The 17,513-nt window shown below is 34.5% G+C and overlaps 1 protein-coding gene across 1 annotated transcript in view; it reads left to right on the top strand.

Moving 5' to 3' along the window:
• The window catches only part of CXHXorf58 (chromosome X CXorf58 homolog), a 30,592-nt gene extending 14,135 nt beyond the window's left edge, over nt 1–16,457 (top strand). The window contains exons 8-11 of the mRNA XM_064483208.1: nt 2,426–2,660; nt 4,814–4,983; nt 8,605–8,684; nt 16,180–16,457. Of these exons, the coding sequence (XP_064339278.1) occupies nt 2,426–2,660; nt 4,814–4,983; nt 8,605–8,664 (465 nt within the window). The 3' untranslated portion in view covers nt 8,665–8,684; nt 16,180–16,457. The remainder of the gene's footprint in view (nt 1–2,425; nt 2,661–4,813; nt 4,984–8,604; nt 8,685–16,179) is intronic.
• The last annotated feature ends 1,056 nt before the right edge of the window (nt 16,458–17,513 follow it).

Here is a 17,513-nt window from a genome sequence, read left to right as displayed (position 1 = left end):
ATTGGTGTCATAGAAAGAAGTCACCAGATTGACGAATTGGAAGAGAGAGATATAATGATTGCTGACATTCATTGAGCCCTTTATGGACAGACACAGCATTGTTTTTAGTTCTTTATATGCATATTATCTGCTTTAATCTTCAAGTTTGTAAATTATGTGACCCTTTAACAGATTAGAAAAATGGAGTTTAATGAGATTTTTAAAAACTTGCCCAAGGTCATATATAGCCAATAAATACAGAGCCGATCATTGACAGTTCTGAGATGTTTACCCATTTTACCACTCCACTCTCTGGAAATAAAATATACGAGCAGTCCTCACTTTGCACAGTAGTTCAGGGCCATAAAAATGACCACACAAGCTGTAAACCATGCAGAGCAAACTCAGTCATCAATGGGAAAAATTGTGATTGTTTCCTGCCTTTCAAAAATCTTGTCAGAACATTAAAAACTCTTACTGTCTGTTATAAATATATAGGAAAATGGAAAAAAGCAAAACATGTATTTAGTACACTATAATTTAAAATAGAAACATTGAGAATTAAAATGTTTTACTTCTCTGTAAAAAGCTTATTAACTTCTTTGTAAAAAGCTTATCAATCATACTAAAAACTATTAAATTTTATACTCTGCATTTTATTGAGATGTGAATCTCAATAAATCTGTTTAAAAATAAAAACCTAAAACCCAGTTTATCAAGAGTAATTTAAACCGCGCTTGCCCTCTTGTTCTTCTCATATAACTAGCAATAAGGAGTGAACATCTTCTCTATGCCCTGGCAAATTGCCATACTTCTTTCTAACCTTGGATCACCTACCAACATTTTGTCCTTTGCACTTTAAGTGTTGTGGAATATCTTGGGGGATAGGTATAGCTCAGTGGTAAGAGTGCATGCTCAGCATGTATGAAGTCATGGGTTTAATCCCCAGTACCTCCTCTAAGAATAAATAAATAAATCTAATTGCCTCCCCCTAAAATAAATTAAATTGAATTAATTGTACTAAGATAAAATAAATGTTCTAATTTTTTTTAATAAATTAATGTTGTGGAATATCTCAGAGCTTCTTTAATATGAAGTGTCTTTTTTGCCAGCATTACTTCCTCTGAGAAAACTTCATCCTTTTCATCACAGCCATTTTCCTCATTTATGTTGCTAGATTCACTTTCACCAAGTTCCTCTAGCAGCCTACCTGCAGTCTCTTGAATGATGATAGTGTCAACATCCCCATGGTCACCTGTTTCTTCTAGAACTCCAATTAACAGTCTGTGAATTTCATTTCCAGTCTTACCACTTTGTTTCTTTGTTGGACTTTTCTCCCCTTTGATTATCTTTATCTATAAAATGTCACATGGGTTTATCACTGGGAGACGAAGAGGCAACACAGTTACATACTTTGCTGTCTGTGTGTGAACTAAATAGCAGATCCACAGTGACCAGTCACTGACACACTCTGAAAGAAGTGAACTGATTTGTCATTTACCACCGTGCATATCTGTTATTTATGTACTAATCAATGGACTGAAAAGCTAGCAGCAGAGTTTGTACTTTATGCAATTACTCAGTAATACTGTGATAACTGAAATTTGAACCATGGTGTTGAAGGACAGAGTTCATTTGACTAAATGGTGGTAATTGAAATTCGTGCATACCTAAATGATACAAAAGGAGGACTGCCTGTATTTGTTTAGGTGCAAGAGAGTGTGTGTGTATGGAGGGGTGGGTAATATCCTAAATGCGTAGCTATTATTCCATTTCCTAGCATTGTAGCTCCTCCTGCCCTATTTCTATCTCTTAAGTGAACATTGATAAGGTTGATTGATTACATGTATTTACCTTTTTAATTCCTAATTTGATATTTTAAATTTTAAAAAGAGAAAAGTGCGATTTCTACAAATACTTGAAATGAAAATAGTGAAATTCGCCACTTAGCGCCAGAGATGAGCTAATTATTTCTAAAAAGGTTTGTGCAACTGTCTTCTCAATGCAAGCATGTCACAAACAAACATTGGCAGATACGTAGATCACATAGCTATTTTCAGTTTTTAGGCTCATCCTGAGTTTAGTTTATCTAAGTTATATTTACCTTAAAGGTTTAATGTTTATGCATTAAATAAATAAGATTATACATTAAATAAATAGTAATGTTTATGCATTAGATATATATTTAGTGAGTGTGACATTATGTACATGATACTGTATGAGAAGGATCCTCCCTTCCAGTAGGGGAGCTGAGAGATACACAGAGAGCTAAAACATCAAGTAGTCAGAAATAAGAGTCACAGAAGAGGAATTCCAGTAAAGTTCAGAGATGGGATCAAGGAATGCTGTTTGGACGAAGTAACATTTGAGTGGAACCTTGGGAAATGTGTCTACAAACATTCTAAAGCACTACAGCTAATCATGCTTAGTTATTTTTTCCATATAGTATTCCAGTCTTCTGGATGAGACCCCTGCATCTTCTGGTGGCAGAAATAACTATTGGCGAAGGTTAAACCTCGAAAGCATTCCCAGGACAATGATAATGTATGACATAGTTGATTATGCAGAGACTGGAATAATCTCAAACCGTCTTAAAAAAGAAATGAAGTATCTGTTACAAAGACCAAAAACAGAAGAGATGCGTCAGCACCAGCTACGAATTGTTTCTGAAGTTAGGAAAAGTTGATCCTTCACTGGGGTTTGCAATACTAGGGGCACTTCTGGAAATGGTCACATTCTGCCAAATAGCTCACAAAAGATAATAACAGCATTTGGGAAAAATGAGGTTGGGGCAGATTGCTCAAAACTTATGCAACTTTGTAAACAGAGCACTAACAAAAAGGACAGTTGGTACCTGGGGAGATAACTTGTATCACTAGGCAGTCTGCCCCAGAAAATATTAAAAAAAAAAAGGTACAATAGAGTGGAAATACTGGCCACTCTTTAATTAGAGCAGGTAGTGGGCACCGAGGCAGTGCAGATGGAAGTGGAGACCTGGGCCAATGTGATGGCCTTTTAAGTGGGCATGAGAGGCAATGTGACCTGCCAAGAACCATGTACCACCCAAAGCAAGGAGTAGGGTGGAGGGCAGTAAGATTGTGCTTGTTGGCTGTGGGGGGCCTCTCTGGGGAGAGAGTCCTAGGTGCTGGTGTTAATTCTTGTTTTCATAAATGTAGCCAAAAGGGCCCCTGTTGCCCATGCTGCACAGAGCAAGACTTTTTCCTTTTCTGCTGAAGGTTGTAATTCTTCTCTTGCTATTCTGGCTCCCCTTGCCGAGGATAAATTGCATATAAATTACAGTGACATTATTCCCTTCTTTACCAATAATATATGAGCCAGTTCACATTATAGAAAAGTATGTTGTAGCAAAATAGACTGTATTATGATCTGGAACAACATGGACAGAATATGACTGCACCAATTATATTCCTTTTTTCTTTCCATTACCAAGTCTTACCTAGCCTATCTTATTTACAAGTTGAGCCTTTTTTCTTAAAAAGAGATAATCAGACTGAAGAGGATCTGTTGATAGTCTGTTTTCACACAGTCGTATTTGGAATGAAAAATACTCCTTTAGTACATGAAATGACACTGGTGACGCACTGTTAGGCAAACACACTGGGCTTTTTTCAGAAGTAGAAATGAGTGGGTGCTGACCCAATAACATAATTTAGCCCATTTATTTTATAATCAAAGCTATACATTTACCAGACAGATGGCCTGGTATAGGGCTCAGTCTGTCATCATGAAATAGATTTCCTCTAACTCATCCGTATAAGCACTGAATATGGAACTTAACCCTATTACCACCAAGGTTGAATAAATGGTGTAATTTTCTCTGTCACCATATATAACTGTAGGTTCCCTCCTCTGATTATCCAAGAATGAGTCATTTAAAGAGGCAAATAAGTAGCCAAATTCTATATCAATTGAAGAGGGAAAAAGTACTTTCTTAAAGGCTTCTTTTAATGAAGTCTTAGTTTAGGATCTCCCAGAAGCAAACTCTGAGATAAGGATTTGAGTACGAGTAGCTTATTTGGGAGGTGATCCCAGGAAGCACCAGGATCTCATCAGTGGGGTAGAGAAATGAAACAGGAAAGAGCAGGCAGCCAAAACAGTGTATGTTAACAAGCAGGTTATCCCTGTGGGTAACTGAAACTTAATTCCTCCTGGGAACGCCCTAACCAGTGTAGAACATGCAATTCAAGTTATCCCGCAGCGGGCAAGGGAGTTAAGATATTTATACACCAGCACCCATTAGTCATTGGTTAAGGGTAGCTCAGGAGGGGAGGTATTAATTCTGGGGCACTTTCCCTGCATGTGGGCTCTTGTTTTCGTAAGAAAGCTCTCCGCCTAATTGAGGCCAATGCTGACAGTTAGAAGTTGGGCCTTCGTGTCCTGCATTGGTATGGCCAAGGGGATTATGAGCACGGCACCAACTGTGTCTGGTCCCAACACATAAAAACAGCTTGTTTCAGCCATTATGCAATGTAATCCTTTTTGATGTTAATATACGATTATATATAAAGATTCAAATGGCTACTACATGGTGTTTTCTAAGAAAACTGATTCTAAATTGATACCATGTCTTATAATTTTCATCATCATCATCATAAACATCATCTATCTATACACCTTCATAAGTGGCAGATAAAGAACCATGCTATATAATAGGCAGAAATGATAACTTTGACCTAAAAACTTACATGCAGTATTGCTCTAAGCACTGAGGTTTATGACGTATTTGCTAGAGGATGCTTTAATAAAATTTGGAACTTGCTTTACATTTAAATTGTATTATTTTATGGAATTTTTCTGTCTATACTACAAATATTTTCTAGGTGCCCCTCATCCTTCTCAAGTCTTCAACCTTTATATCGACGCTACCAGCAGCAAAGTCAAATTAAACATCTGGGTCGTCGATCCAAGCAAGCTCAAATGAAAGTTGAAAAAATGAGAAAAGCTTATAAGATGGCTAAAGAGAAAAATGTTTCTGCAGAAAGTGTAAGTTTAACTTGTATTTTTTTGGACAATATTCAAACTGTAAGTAATTCTACTTTCATAAGTAGAATTTTCCTAATCTACAAGTTCAAGGATGAAATACATACATTTGGTATATACCCTGGATAGTATAAAGCTACGTTCCTCTTGGTAACACATATTTTAAAAATTCTTAAACAATATGAGTAGCTATTCTGGTAAATAACGGCCGTTTTGGCTCCACATCAGCATGAGTTGGCAAAAAACCCTATTTCTATATGTTGACATTGTTGATTCAGCGCATCTCTAATGGTGCTTTTCTCAAAATGGAAGTCATTTCTATCTACACTTACTAAGAACTATATGCAGTGGAAAATCTGCTTCAGTATACTGCATTGCAGGAATATTTACAATGAACATGTATTCATATTTTACTTTGTAATTTTTTAAAAATCTGCTATAAAATATTTTGAGATGAGGCTAAGTATAAACAGTCAAATATAAAAACATAAAATAGTGAAAAATAAAATATAAAACACTTTCCACTTTTATTTATAATTCTACCTAGGAGCTGCAAATGGACACATCAGGTACAAAGCAAAAACAGACAATCGTTTTATCCACCCCCTCTTTTGACATTGTGAAAGTTAATGAACTCGTGTCAAATGATGAATTGGAAAAAGAGGAAAAGGAATTATTTGCCTGGTGTCAAGACTTGTGTATTAATAGTTCTCCATCATGTTAATGCACAGCTAATTGACAGAAAATCAAGTTATTCAACAATCTGCTTGTCTGTCTATAAATGATGAGTATGTGCATTCAAGGAAAACGAAATATAAACAAGCCCTTGGTATGCTCTCTTAACCAAAAGTGTGGCAGATTTTTAAGCCCTTTTGTATTAACATAGGTATAAATATTTCTTGCTGACAGAATTTTAACCTAAATAAATTATTTCAACTAGATGCACTCAGTCTAGCTGTATATGGTTTTGTTCAAGATGATGAGTATTTAGTCCCTGTACCTTTTATTCAATTTCAATTTTCCTTCATTTAAAAAAATATTTGAGCAGGCTATGCTTCGCATAAATATTAGAATTCACAGAATAAAAGGCTGCTCTTGAGTCAGCCTCCAGTATCTTTTTTTTAGTAGCATGTTGTTTTTATAGAACAGCTTGTGATTGACCTACTCTGAATTATAATAAAAATAATAATGAATTTGTTGCTACAGCAGGCATGACATGGCATACCTAATCATTATTGAGCATTGTGAGCACCTGGGGCAGAATGTTGTCTCCGCTTCAGTGTTGCACCTTGTTGAGGGAGGGTACAGCTCAGTGGTAGAGCGCATGCTTAGCACATGCTAACCCAGATCCTGGGTTCAATCCCTAGTACCTCCATTGAAAATAAATAAATAAATAAACCTAATTACCTCCCACTACCAAAAAAATGTTGTGCTTTGTATTTTTTTAAATATAAAGACTGTTTTGAGTAATATTTATCAATTTCCTTTTGAATTGATAAATTCTCATTCCTGATATAGTACAAATTATTGATTTTTTGTGATCCAGGCTATTAGATTATATCAAATCTTCCCTGAGGCTGTGATAATTAAACAAAGTGCATTATTTATTGCATTTTAAAAATAGTTTTTGATTTTGTTTAACATTTAAAATGTGGAGGTTTATTCCTGATTTAAATTGTGCAAAGTAGCCTATAAATGGATTCCATCCTTTCCTAAAACATTCTCTTAAATGATAAAGAATATTGGAGTAAATATGTATATTTCCCACTGGAATATATTCAACATACATGTGTACTCTTCAATATTAATATGTCCTCATTTGATTTCCAAAAATAGGATGGATAATCCTGTTGTTTTCAGAGCTTGTACTGGCACCGGTTGAATAGAAAACACATATTTGTCCTCATGAGTCACACAGATTCTCATTTATTAAACTGGAAAGCAGTCCCTCATCCAGTCAAATGCATATCAGATTCAGTACCCCCATGTAACAGGCCATAACAAAGCTAAAGGAAGATTTCAGGTAACAAGATGAAGGAAAAGGTCAAAGGAGGACAGACTCTTTACGTTTAAGGGCACCCACTTCTCATATTTCACTGGCTATGACTTTGTCCCATCATAATGCTTAGCTAGAAGGGAGGCAGGGAAATGTACTCTTGTTTTGGGCAGTTATGTACCCAACTAAAATTCTATTGTTAGAAAAGAAAGGGGTAATGGATATTAAGGCATAACTAGCATCAGCTGCCAGACAGAGAGCCTGTCTTCTATTGATTCTTTTAACTCACATTAAACAATGTAACCACATCACAGAAAATCCTTTTAAAAGTAGAATTACATATAATCTCACCACTATAACAACTGTTTTCAATTGTTCATACCTTTCTAATTTGCACACTTATTTTGTCTAAATGCACAAATATTTTCCCATGGTTGTAATCATAAGTAACATATAGATTTTAAATTTTCTCTTAATATTATATTTTAAACATAGTCTTTTTTTAAACAAGTAATTTTTAATGTCCACATGATACCCCATTGGGTTGATAAGGCATAATTTACTTGACCATACCCATATCATTGGATATTTCGGTGATTTGAATTTTTCACTATTATAGGTAATTAATGCTAGAGTGAACATCATCATACACGGTCTTCTTTATTTTGGTTATCTTTCTGGTATTTATTTTAACCTAATTGTACTGTAATCAGAGAACATGATTTGTATGATATTGATTCTGGGAAACTTGTTGAGACTGGCTTTATAGCTAAGTATATGGTCAGTTTTCATGAATCTTTCTTGTACTCTTCAGAAAAATGTGCATTCCCTGTAGTTAGATACATGTCCTTTCGATCAAACTTGTTAATTGTATTATTATTTCCTATACTATGCTACTCATTTTTAGTCTGTGCGACATCAATTCCTGAGAAAGATATATGTTACATCCTACAATGGTAGTGGACTTGTTGGTTTCTCCTTGTAATTGTCAATATTCGCTTTATGTTATTTGAAGGTATCATTAGGCACCTTATTTTAGAAACTGCATCTCTTACTGGCGAATTGAATCTGTTATCGTTATATGGCTACTATCTTTATTCCTAACAATATATTTTTTTTTGAAGACCGTTTTGTCCATTATGAACACAGCTACTCTAGCTTTCTTCTGGTTAGTGTCTGCCTGGCATACCTTTTTCCATCTTTTCTTATTTTCAACATTTGTGTGTGTCAGAGACTGGCTAGATGCTCACTAATTCCATTTCCTCTTCCTGGCAACACAAGACTGCATTTCCAAGCTCTTTTTACAGTTACAGTTGTGGAAGTGATGTATAGCCCTTCTGTGCTTGGCCCCTAAAATGTCATACGTGGTTTTCAATGCACTCTTTCCCCTGCTCACGTGGCTTGAGGCAAAAAAACTCCAAAATGGTAGAACTAAGATTGAAAGACCCCAGATTCCTATGTCACTGATTGAAGGAACAACAGCCAAAGCAGCACTCTGACCTGATGAACTCTGATGTGAGCAAGAAATAAACCTGATTGTTGTGTTAAGCCTCAGAGATCATAGGGATGGTTTGTTATAGCAGCTAACATTAATTATTCTGATATACCATGTCTTCTTTGTGTTTTAGGTTTTCTCTAGGATAACAGCAAGTATCTGGATTGTTTTGTTTTGTTTTAATCCAGTCTGAGGATATCTTTCTTTTAACTGGTGAGTTTGGAAACTTTACACTTTATTGTGATTTTAATTAATTGTTGATATGTGGAATTATCTTTACCATTTTATTTTGTGCTATCTGTCTTGATTTTTTGTCTTCCCCTCCTGTCTTTTTTTCTTTCAGATTGTTCTTTTGATTATACATTTCCCCCTCTATTATTTTGAGAGTTATAACTCTATTTTTATTCTTAGTAATTACTCTTAAAGTTTAGCAATGTGTCCGTAAAATCTAAATCAATAGCCCCACCTCCCTTCCCAAACTATCCAAGGGCGTTAGAATGCTAATCATCATCCTGTTGTCTTTAAAGTTATTGTTATCCAATTTTTTTTAGCACCATCTTGTTTTTAACCTCCAAATTAGACATTATCGTTGTTTTTATAAATCTCAGACTTTTTTTTCTGGGATTATTTTTTTTTATCCTGATGAATACGCTTGAAAACTTCTTTAATGAACATCTTTTGGTGATAGCTCAGTTTTTGGTTTTCTGAAAATGTCCTCATTTTACCCTTATTCTTAAACACATAATTTCAGTAGATGTCATATTCTACATTGACAGTAGTTTGGTTTTCTCTCAGCAATCTGAAGTTGTTCCACTGTTACTGCCTGTCTAATTGTTGTTCCTTTTAGATGCTATCTCTTTTCTGTCTCGAAACTTTAATATACTATGTGCTCTTTAGTTATACTGAAGAAGATTGAGTCTCCCGCATTCCTTCTCTTTTATCTACATTTTGTCTTACCTTACTGTCTGTTGAGAGTCTGGTTTTATGTGGAGGTCTCAATTCCAACCTTATCTGAGCCCAAGATCTTGTCTCCCACATACATGAGGTTATGAAGACCTGAGACTTTAGGTTCCTGGGAGTGATACATGTACTCAGGGTCATCAGTCACATCCCATGCTAGCTTATAGCTCCCTCTTTATTTTTCACTCCTGAGGATTTTCCTTCTTACAAGCTCAACTATACCTTTTAAAAGGTTTTTTTGGTTTTTTGTATTTTATCTAGGGTTTGTAGGTTTTTGTAGTGGGATGGTTTTTCAGAATATTTAGTCTACCATTCACCATAAGTGAAAGTTCACAGTGTCACTTCATTCTGTTAAATTATATCCTTAGGATAAAATGTTGAGAGTTGTACTACTTATGCATCAGAGATGTTAAACATATGCATTGTTTTTCATATGCATTGTCAGATTGCTTTCCAGCCATTCACTTTTTGAGTGGTGAGTACTATATCGATGTTTGTTTATTCACTCCATGGAGGCAGAGTAGTATCATAGAGTGTGGATTTAAATCAACCAAATCTGATTCTGTCTCTCCCTACCCCATGTCTCTCTCTATCCCTCCATTATTCACATATATAGAGATTAGAGAAACTCTTTCTCTAAAAAGTTTTGTTGTGGTTTGAGATGCAAGAGAATTAAGAAAGAAGACATTATTTAAGAAGGAGAGAATGAAAATGCTGGCTTGAGTATCTATTTTAGTCTCTGTTACCCCCTCAAACCCACTAAAACAATGGTAAAGAGACTTTTCTTAAAGGCATAAACCTTCAATGATACAGAGAGATCAGAGAAGATCAGAGAAAACAGTGGCAAAATTTTGTCAGTTGGAAAACTTATGAGTGGTAGTTGACTTAGCATATCTGAGAAAACTGTGTCTTAAACTGGCTAAGGAAAGCTAAGAAGCCAAGCAGTTTACACCATGAGACACCCCACCCCCACCCCGAAGGCTCAGGAATTGGCAGCAGCAAACAGGCTATTTTTGAAAGTAAGGGGTGAAGTGAAGGAGAAGAAATTGTCTGAAAATCTGTTTAAGAAGCAATTAAAACACAAAATCCCTTTCCCACTGTTATGAGTTGAATTGTGTCCTGTCCTCTTCCCCAGAAAATGTATGTTGAAGTCCTAACCCCCAGTACTTCAGAATGTGACCTTATTTGGAAATAAAGTTGTTGTAGATGTAATTACTTAAGATGAGGTCATACTAGAGTAGGGTGGGCCCCTAATCCAATAGGACTGGTGTCTTTATAAGAAAGAATCACTTAAAATAATTGAAATGGTTACCTCTAAGAATCATAAAATGGGGTGAAGAGGAGCAGAGTCCAGTGGATTTTTCAACAATCATTGCAGAGCTATTTGACTTTTAAAACATTGTGCAAGTATGCATTTCATTTTAAAAACTAAATTTCTTTTAAAAATACGAGAAAGCAGAATTGTTGGGATGCAGACAGGAGTGTGCCAGAGCAGCTCATACTTAGCTTTGCTCAAGCTGGTTGTTACATTTCCAGGAATTTCGTGAGCCAGTTGTTAAATATAGCCATTATTAAAAATTAAGTTGTATAAACATACAAGTGAGTAAACTGTTATATTAAAAGCACAGTTAGTTACTCAAAACTCATCACTTCCTAATTATTTTACTACATTTTACTATGCTCTGTGACCTTGCTGTTATTTATATCTATTGTATCTGTCTATACTATATAATGGTGAGCTACAGGACATCTCTTCTCAACATCTGTTGAGGTGTTGAGGACATCTGTTGTGGTGTCATGTTGGTAACTAACTTGAAAATATATGTATTTCTTGTTTATTTCTTAAACTTTTTTGTTGTTAAATATAACACACCTATAGAAAACTATAGAAAACTAATATACAATTTAATGAATTATTGGAAGCCGGGACACCTTTGTAATTACCATCCATGTCAGAAAAAGAACGATGGCTGACCACCCCAGAAGTGCTCCACCTGCTCCTCCTCTCCTAAGAGTAACTATCCTTCTGACTATTGTGGTAATCACTTCATTATTTTATAGTTTCCTCACCTAAGTGTGCATCCATAAACACTATGATTTAATTTCACCTACTATTTTTATACATCTTTTACCTCTTTTTAACCTGTAGGTTCCCCATCCACCTCTCTTTCCCCCTCTTACAATTTGTTGACAAAACTAAATCGTTTATCTGTAGCATCTCCCATGATCTGGATTTTGTTGATTAAATTCCCATGGGGTAGCTTAACATGTTCTTTTGCCCCCTGTATTTCTTGTAAATTGGTAGATGTATCTAAAGGCTCATTCTTTATTATTAACAACAATGACAACAGCAAAAATACTAATTCAGCGAATATATATTGAACATTTATTACATGCCTGAATGAGATGCTATAAAAAATATGAAGTAATTTTTAAATACTTTCAATATTTTCAGACAACTGACAGAATCTTTTTGAGGGACAAATTGTTATAGTTTACTCTGTAACATTAGCTTGGTCGCCAACTTAGGAGGCATCTTCAAGTGTTAGGCCTTATATGTGAAACATATATTAACTGACAAAGGGACTCCTGATAATAGCATAGAAGTAGTGCAGCAATGCCTTCCTGAAGAAATTATTAACTGCATAACCACTTGTATAGAAACCTCTGTCTGTTGTTCAAGGCTAGTACATTTACCAGGCACCACTGACGGTGACTGCAACTTTTATAGGAACAGTTTGTAGGAACTCAGCAATAAAGGATTTTTTAAAAGAAGAGGAAATTTGATTACATAGTTCTAAGTTATCAGAACCTTAAGTTTAAAAAAGGACACAGAATAATAAGACTCTATAAGTTGATGCTCTCTGTAACTTTTTCCTATGATAAACCAATAATACAGTCTCCTTAACTAATGCTAATTATTTCTAAAATAATACTGACAACTTGAAGAAATGTTGATTTGCTTTAAATAAGACATCAGGTCTTCCTGTTCATAAACAGTACTTGGCTAAATTATTTTAAGTGTGGCTTAATTTAAAATAAGTTTGTGGCTTGTTTTGATAGTGAACGTTTTGTATATATATATTATGCTTATGAAATTAATGAAGTTTTAGTAACAAGAAATTACTTCACCTCTACTATTCAATCTTTGCTTGGAAGTAAGGTCAGATGCTCAAATCTGTGGACCAGAACGATAAGAAAGAATGAAGATTGCCCAAATACCAAGAAATTTCAACCCAACTCTATAAATTTACAGTATTATATTCAGCTATGATTCATACAAATGACATTAAGTTTAAAATATTCATGTGTATCATTTTTTAAAGTTCTCCACAAGTAAGTCATTTCCTTCTGTATTTTTGGAAGAGTGAATATTCATTTCTCCCTGGTAATATTAAATTGTGACAATCTTTGGTATTAAAATTAACCTGTCAAATTATATTCTCCAACACTTGCAAAGATATGAGAAACTTCGAAAAGTGAAAAAAATCAAGATATGATGGTTATGGACCAGACTAAAAAAATAAATAGCAAACATTATACCATTCCATCATGGAATATTAAGAAAGAATCAAACACAACCTGAGCTTACTTTGGATCAATAATTGTTACAGATTTCTATAAATAAAAATCCTCCAGTGTTAAAAGATGTTGGATCAGCATTTCTGGAAATCTATGACTAATGCCATTATACTCTCTGTCCCAGGAAGTTTTATTATGACATCATCTCTTGAGAAACTTTAAATATTAATCCATAGGTTATTCTCAGCATGCAATCCATTACTTTTTTTTTCTCATTCAGAGTACTTTTTCATTTAGCACAAATAAGTTGATGTAATTCTTTTAACATGCTAAATAGCATAAGATGATAATATTCAGGTTTGCATTAATTTAAAGTGAATAAAAATGCTCTATGCAAAGACTATGCATTGTCAGTCCCTTTTTGCCTTCATAGATTATTTTTGAAGGCACAGCATCAAAGGAATATTATTTTTGACAAGTTTTACAGCATCACTCCCAGGAATATATTTCTATAGTTTGAGTAATTTTGGAATAAATTAAATCATGATATTCATATTTTCCCTCTAAAATCACACAAATCTTTCTATGGAAGGTGATTTCACTGTCTTCAAAATGTGATTCCCCTCCCCAGCTATGGCAGGTGCTGTAGATGTGCAGCATGTATCCCCTGGCCTTTACCGCTTCATGCACACAGCCTAACTTCCAACTTACCAACCCCTGACCACCTTTTTTTTCTTATTCATAAAATTCTGTATTCATATTTAATAGCATCATTAGGAAGACCACCACAATGTACGAGTGGTAAACAATTTTTTAAATTTAAACCTAGGAAAATGTAATTTTGTAAAATGTCAGTATAGACAAATGAAGAACCACAAAAAGAAGAGAAGAATGGATTAAGAGAGGAATGCAAAACCCACAATAGTAATTTTGGGACCCACAGGTAAAACTATTGCTTTTGTTTTGGTTTTGGAGGTTTTTTTTGTGGATTTTTTTGTTTTTGTTTTGTAAGCAGACCTTTGTTTAGGGCATTCTGCTGTTGGTTTTTACATAACAGACCAGAAGTGCCAGGGAATTAATGCCCCTCAAACGTGACTCTAACTCAGTGCCTGAAAGAACTTGATATATAAATATCCCAGCTCCTTCTGTCTTTGGTGGAGTAACTGAGGCATGTGTGTGCCTTACACTGGTTCTCAGAATTTCCCTGACATGATTAAGTTTCAGTCACCCACAGTGGCAGTGGACTTAATAATTCACTCTGTTGGCTGCCCTACCTTCCTTGTCTTACTTCCCCAGTAACTTCCTCATTCACCTACTGAGGTATTTGTTTGTTTTTGTACCTTCTACATAAACTACTTGCACTGGAATCCTTGCTTCAGAGTCAGTTTCTGGTGAAAAACAACCTAAGACTCACCAGCCTTTACTGCTTTGGTTCATTATTTCTTCAACGTTTGAATTCATTCATCATTTCCTGGTTTTATAGTGCACTGAAGAGAACAAATATCAGCTTTGTTAGTAAATGACTTTTTAGTGCCTTCTGAACATACTGTCTTCTTTTAATTCTGTGTCAAGAATAGTCGTTTTAATTCCTTTGCTAATCTGCCAAGATATAGAAATCTACAATTGAATCTGGCTACCTAGAGAGAAAAAAATGGGGTCTCTGGTGTCCCTATGGTCAAATCAAGATCCCAGTCAGTACTCAGTGATTTCAAAGGTGCCTTCCAGCTTTAAAATTCTATAAGTTTTAGCACCAATTCTACAGGAACTATTGCAGAAAATTGAAGAGGAAGGAATGCTTCCCAACTCATTTTGAGGGCAATATAATACCCAAACCAGACAAAAGCAGTGCAAAAAAGAAAACAACAGAATGATATCACTCACGAACTTAGACATAAAAATCCTCAAAAAATTTTAGCAAATCAAATCCTACAATATATAAAAAGAAGTATACACACCACGACCAAGTGGGGTTTATTCCAGGATATAAAGGTAAAATATTCAAAAGTCAATCACTGTAATCCATTGTATCAACAGGCTAAGGTAGAATAATCACATGATAACATAATTGATGCAGAAAAAGCATTTAACAAAATTAAACACCCATTCATAATAAACACTCAGCAAATTAGGAACGTAGGGGAACTTCCTTACCTTGATAAAGAGCACTGAAAAAAAAAACCATATAGCTAACATCATACTTAATGGTAAAAGACTGACTGCTTTCTCCCTCGATCAGGAACAAGGCAAGGAGGTCCACTCTCATCACTTTTATTCAACATAGCACTTAGGAAATAAGATGCATACAGATCAGAAAGAAAGAATGTACGCTATTTCTATTTGCAGATGACGTGATTGTCTACATAGGAAATCCCAAAGAATCCACAAAAAAACTCATAGAACTAATGAGTTCAACAAGGCTGCAGAGTACAAGATAAATACACACAAATCAGTCTATTCCTATATACTAGCAATAAACATGTGAAAACTGAAAAACAATGCCATTTAAAATGACTGCCAAAAAAAAAACCCCATCTAGGAAAAACATGTAAAGGATATGTATGCTGAAAAATTTTAAACATTGAAGAAAGAAATCAAAGATTTAAATAAATAGAGAGACATACTGTGTTCATGAATTGGCAGACAATATAGTAGAGATGTTACAATATAGTAGAGATGTTAATTAACTCTAAATTGATATGCAGGTTTACCACCATTCCTATCAAAATTCCAGCAAGACTTTTTTGTAGATATGGACAAGTTTATTCTAAATGGAATTTGGAAATTTAAAAACAAAACAAAACAACAAAAATTTTTAATTTTAAAAAAGAATAAATAAAAAAATAAAAGTTACATGGAAAGACAAAGGAACTAGAATAGCTAAAACATTTTGATAAAGAGGAATAAAGTGGGAAGAATCACTCTACCTGATGTTAACATACTATATAGCTATAGTAATCAAGATAGTGTGATACTGGTGGAGGAATAGACACATAGATCAATAGAACAAAATAGAACCCAGAAATGCACCAAATTAATTTTTTTTACAAACATGCAAAAGCAATTCAATGGAAAAAGAATAATCTTTTCAACAAATGATGCTTGATCAATTGGTCATTCATAAGCAAAAATCAAAGAACATTAACTTGAACATCACACCAATGTTTCTCACATTTGGAGCTTGCTTCATTCTGATTAATTTTTCATATGCCATTCTTATTGCTTCCAGTTATCGCTTCAGAAACGGACATGACTCCTTAAGTGTCAGAAATGTTTGCCTTCACACGTGAAGAACAGCTGGAACAGGGGCTGAATTATAGAGTCACATTCCTTTTCTGACAGAACTCCATTTTTTTTCAGTTGATTCTAGACTTGAAGCTCCATGCTAGTGAAATTAATAATACTTAATAGTATTTTAGTCAGATTGAGATGAGAGATCAACAATATAATGGACAAAACAGTATGATAGAATTTTTCAAATTTAAATGTTATGTTTTATCAAGTCATTTATTTCCTTCCGGACTTTACTGAAACGTTTCACATTCTAGCCAAATGTTGAAGTATACTGATTGAAGAAGTTTAATTCTGCAAGTAAAAAGATGAATAATTTTCAAAGAGGAGGAAAATAACATGCTTTTAATCCCTGTTTTTCTGCCTCTGATAACTAATAAATGGTGAGTGCCTAGTTAAGCATGACTATGGTTATAATCTTCACATAGAAAATTGGGCCAGGGAAAAATATTCTCAATATACAATACACAAATCTTAATTTAAAAAATTCAGCTGCTTTGTTGAGGTATAATAGACATATGATAAATTGTACACATTGAAAGAACAATTTGAGAAGTTTTGACATATGCATACACCCATCACCACAGTCAAAATAGTGAACGTATCCTCCATCATGCCCATAAGTTTCCTCACACCACTTTAGTCCCTCCCTTTTTCCTTTCCCAGCCCCCATCTCTAAGCAACCACTGATCTGTTTTCTGTCAGGATAAATTAGTTTGCATTTTCTAGAGTTCTATATAAGAGGAATCAAATAGCATGTGCTCTTTTTGGGTCTAGCTTCTTTCACTCAATGTGATAATTTTGAGATTCATCCATGTTGTTGCATATATCAGTGGTTCATCTGAGTAGTATTCCATTGTTTGGCTAGACCACAATTTGTTTATCCATGTTGGGTAGGTCACCTGTAAATGGACATTTGAGTTGTATCCAGTTTGGGGCTATTACAATTAAAACTACTACTTTGAATATTTATGTATAGTCTTTGTGTGAACATAGGCTTTCCATTTATCTTGATATCATCAGTCTTTTTAATTTTAGCTGTTCTGATAGGTGTGAAGTGGTATCTCACTGTGGTTTGACATACATTTCCTCGAGGACTAATGATTTTGAACATCTTTTCATGTGTTTATTTGCTGTTCGTATATCTTTGGTGAAGTATCTTGCCAAATCTTTTGCCTATATTTTTATTGGGTTACTTGTTTTCTTATTGCTGGATGTTGAAAGTTTTTATATACTCTGGGTACAAATCCTTTATCAGATCTTCTTTGCAGA

This window comes from Camelus dromedarius, chromosome X, assembly GCF_036321535.1.
Source record: "Camelus dromedarius isolate mCamDro1 chromosome X, mCamDro1.pat, whole genome shotgun sequence".
NCBI classification, from domain to species: domain Eukaryota; kingdom Metazoa; phylum Chordata; class Mammalia; order Artiodactyla; family Camelidae; genus Camelus; species Camelus dromedarius.
This window is presented reverse-complemented; position numbering and strand designations above follow the sequence as displayed.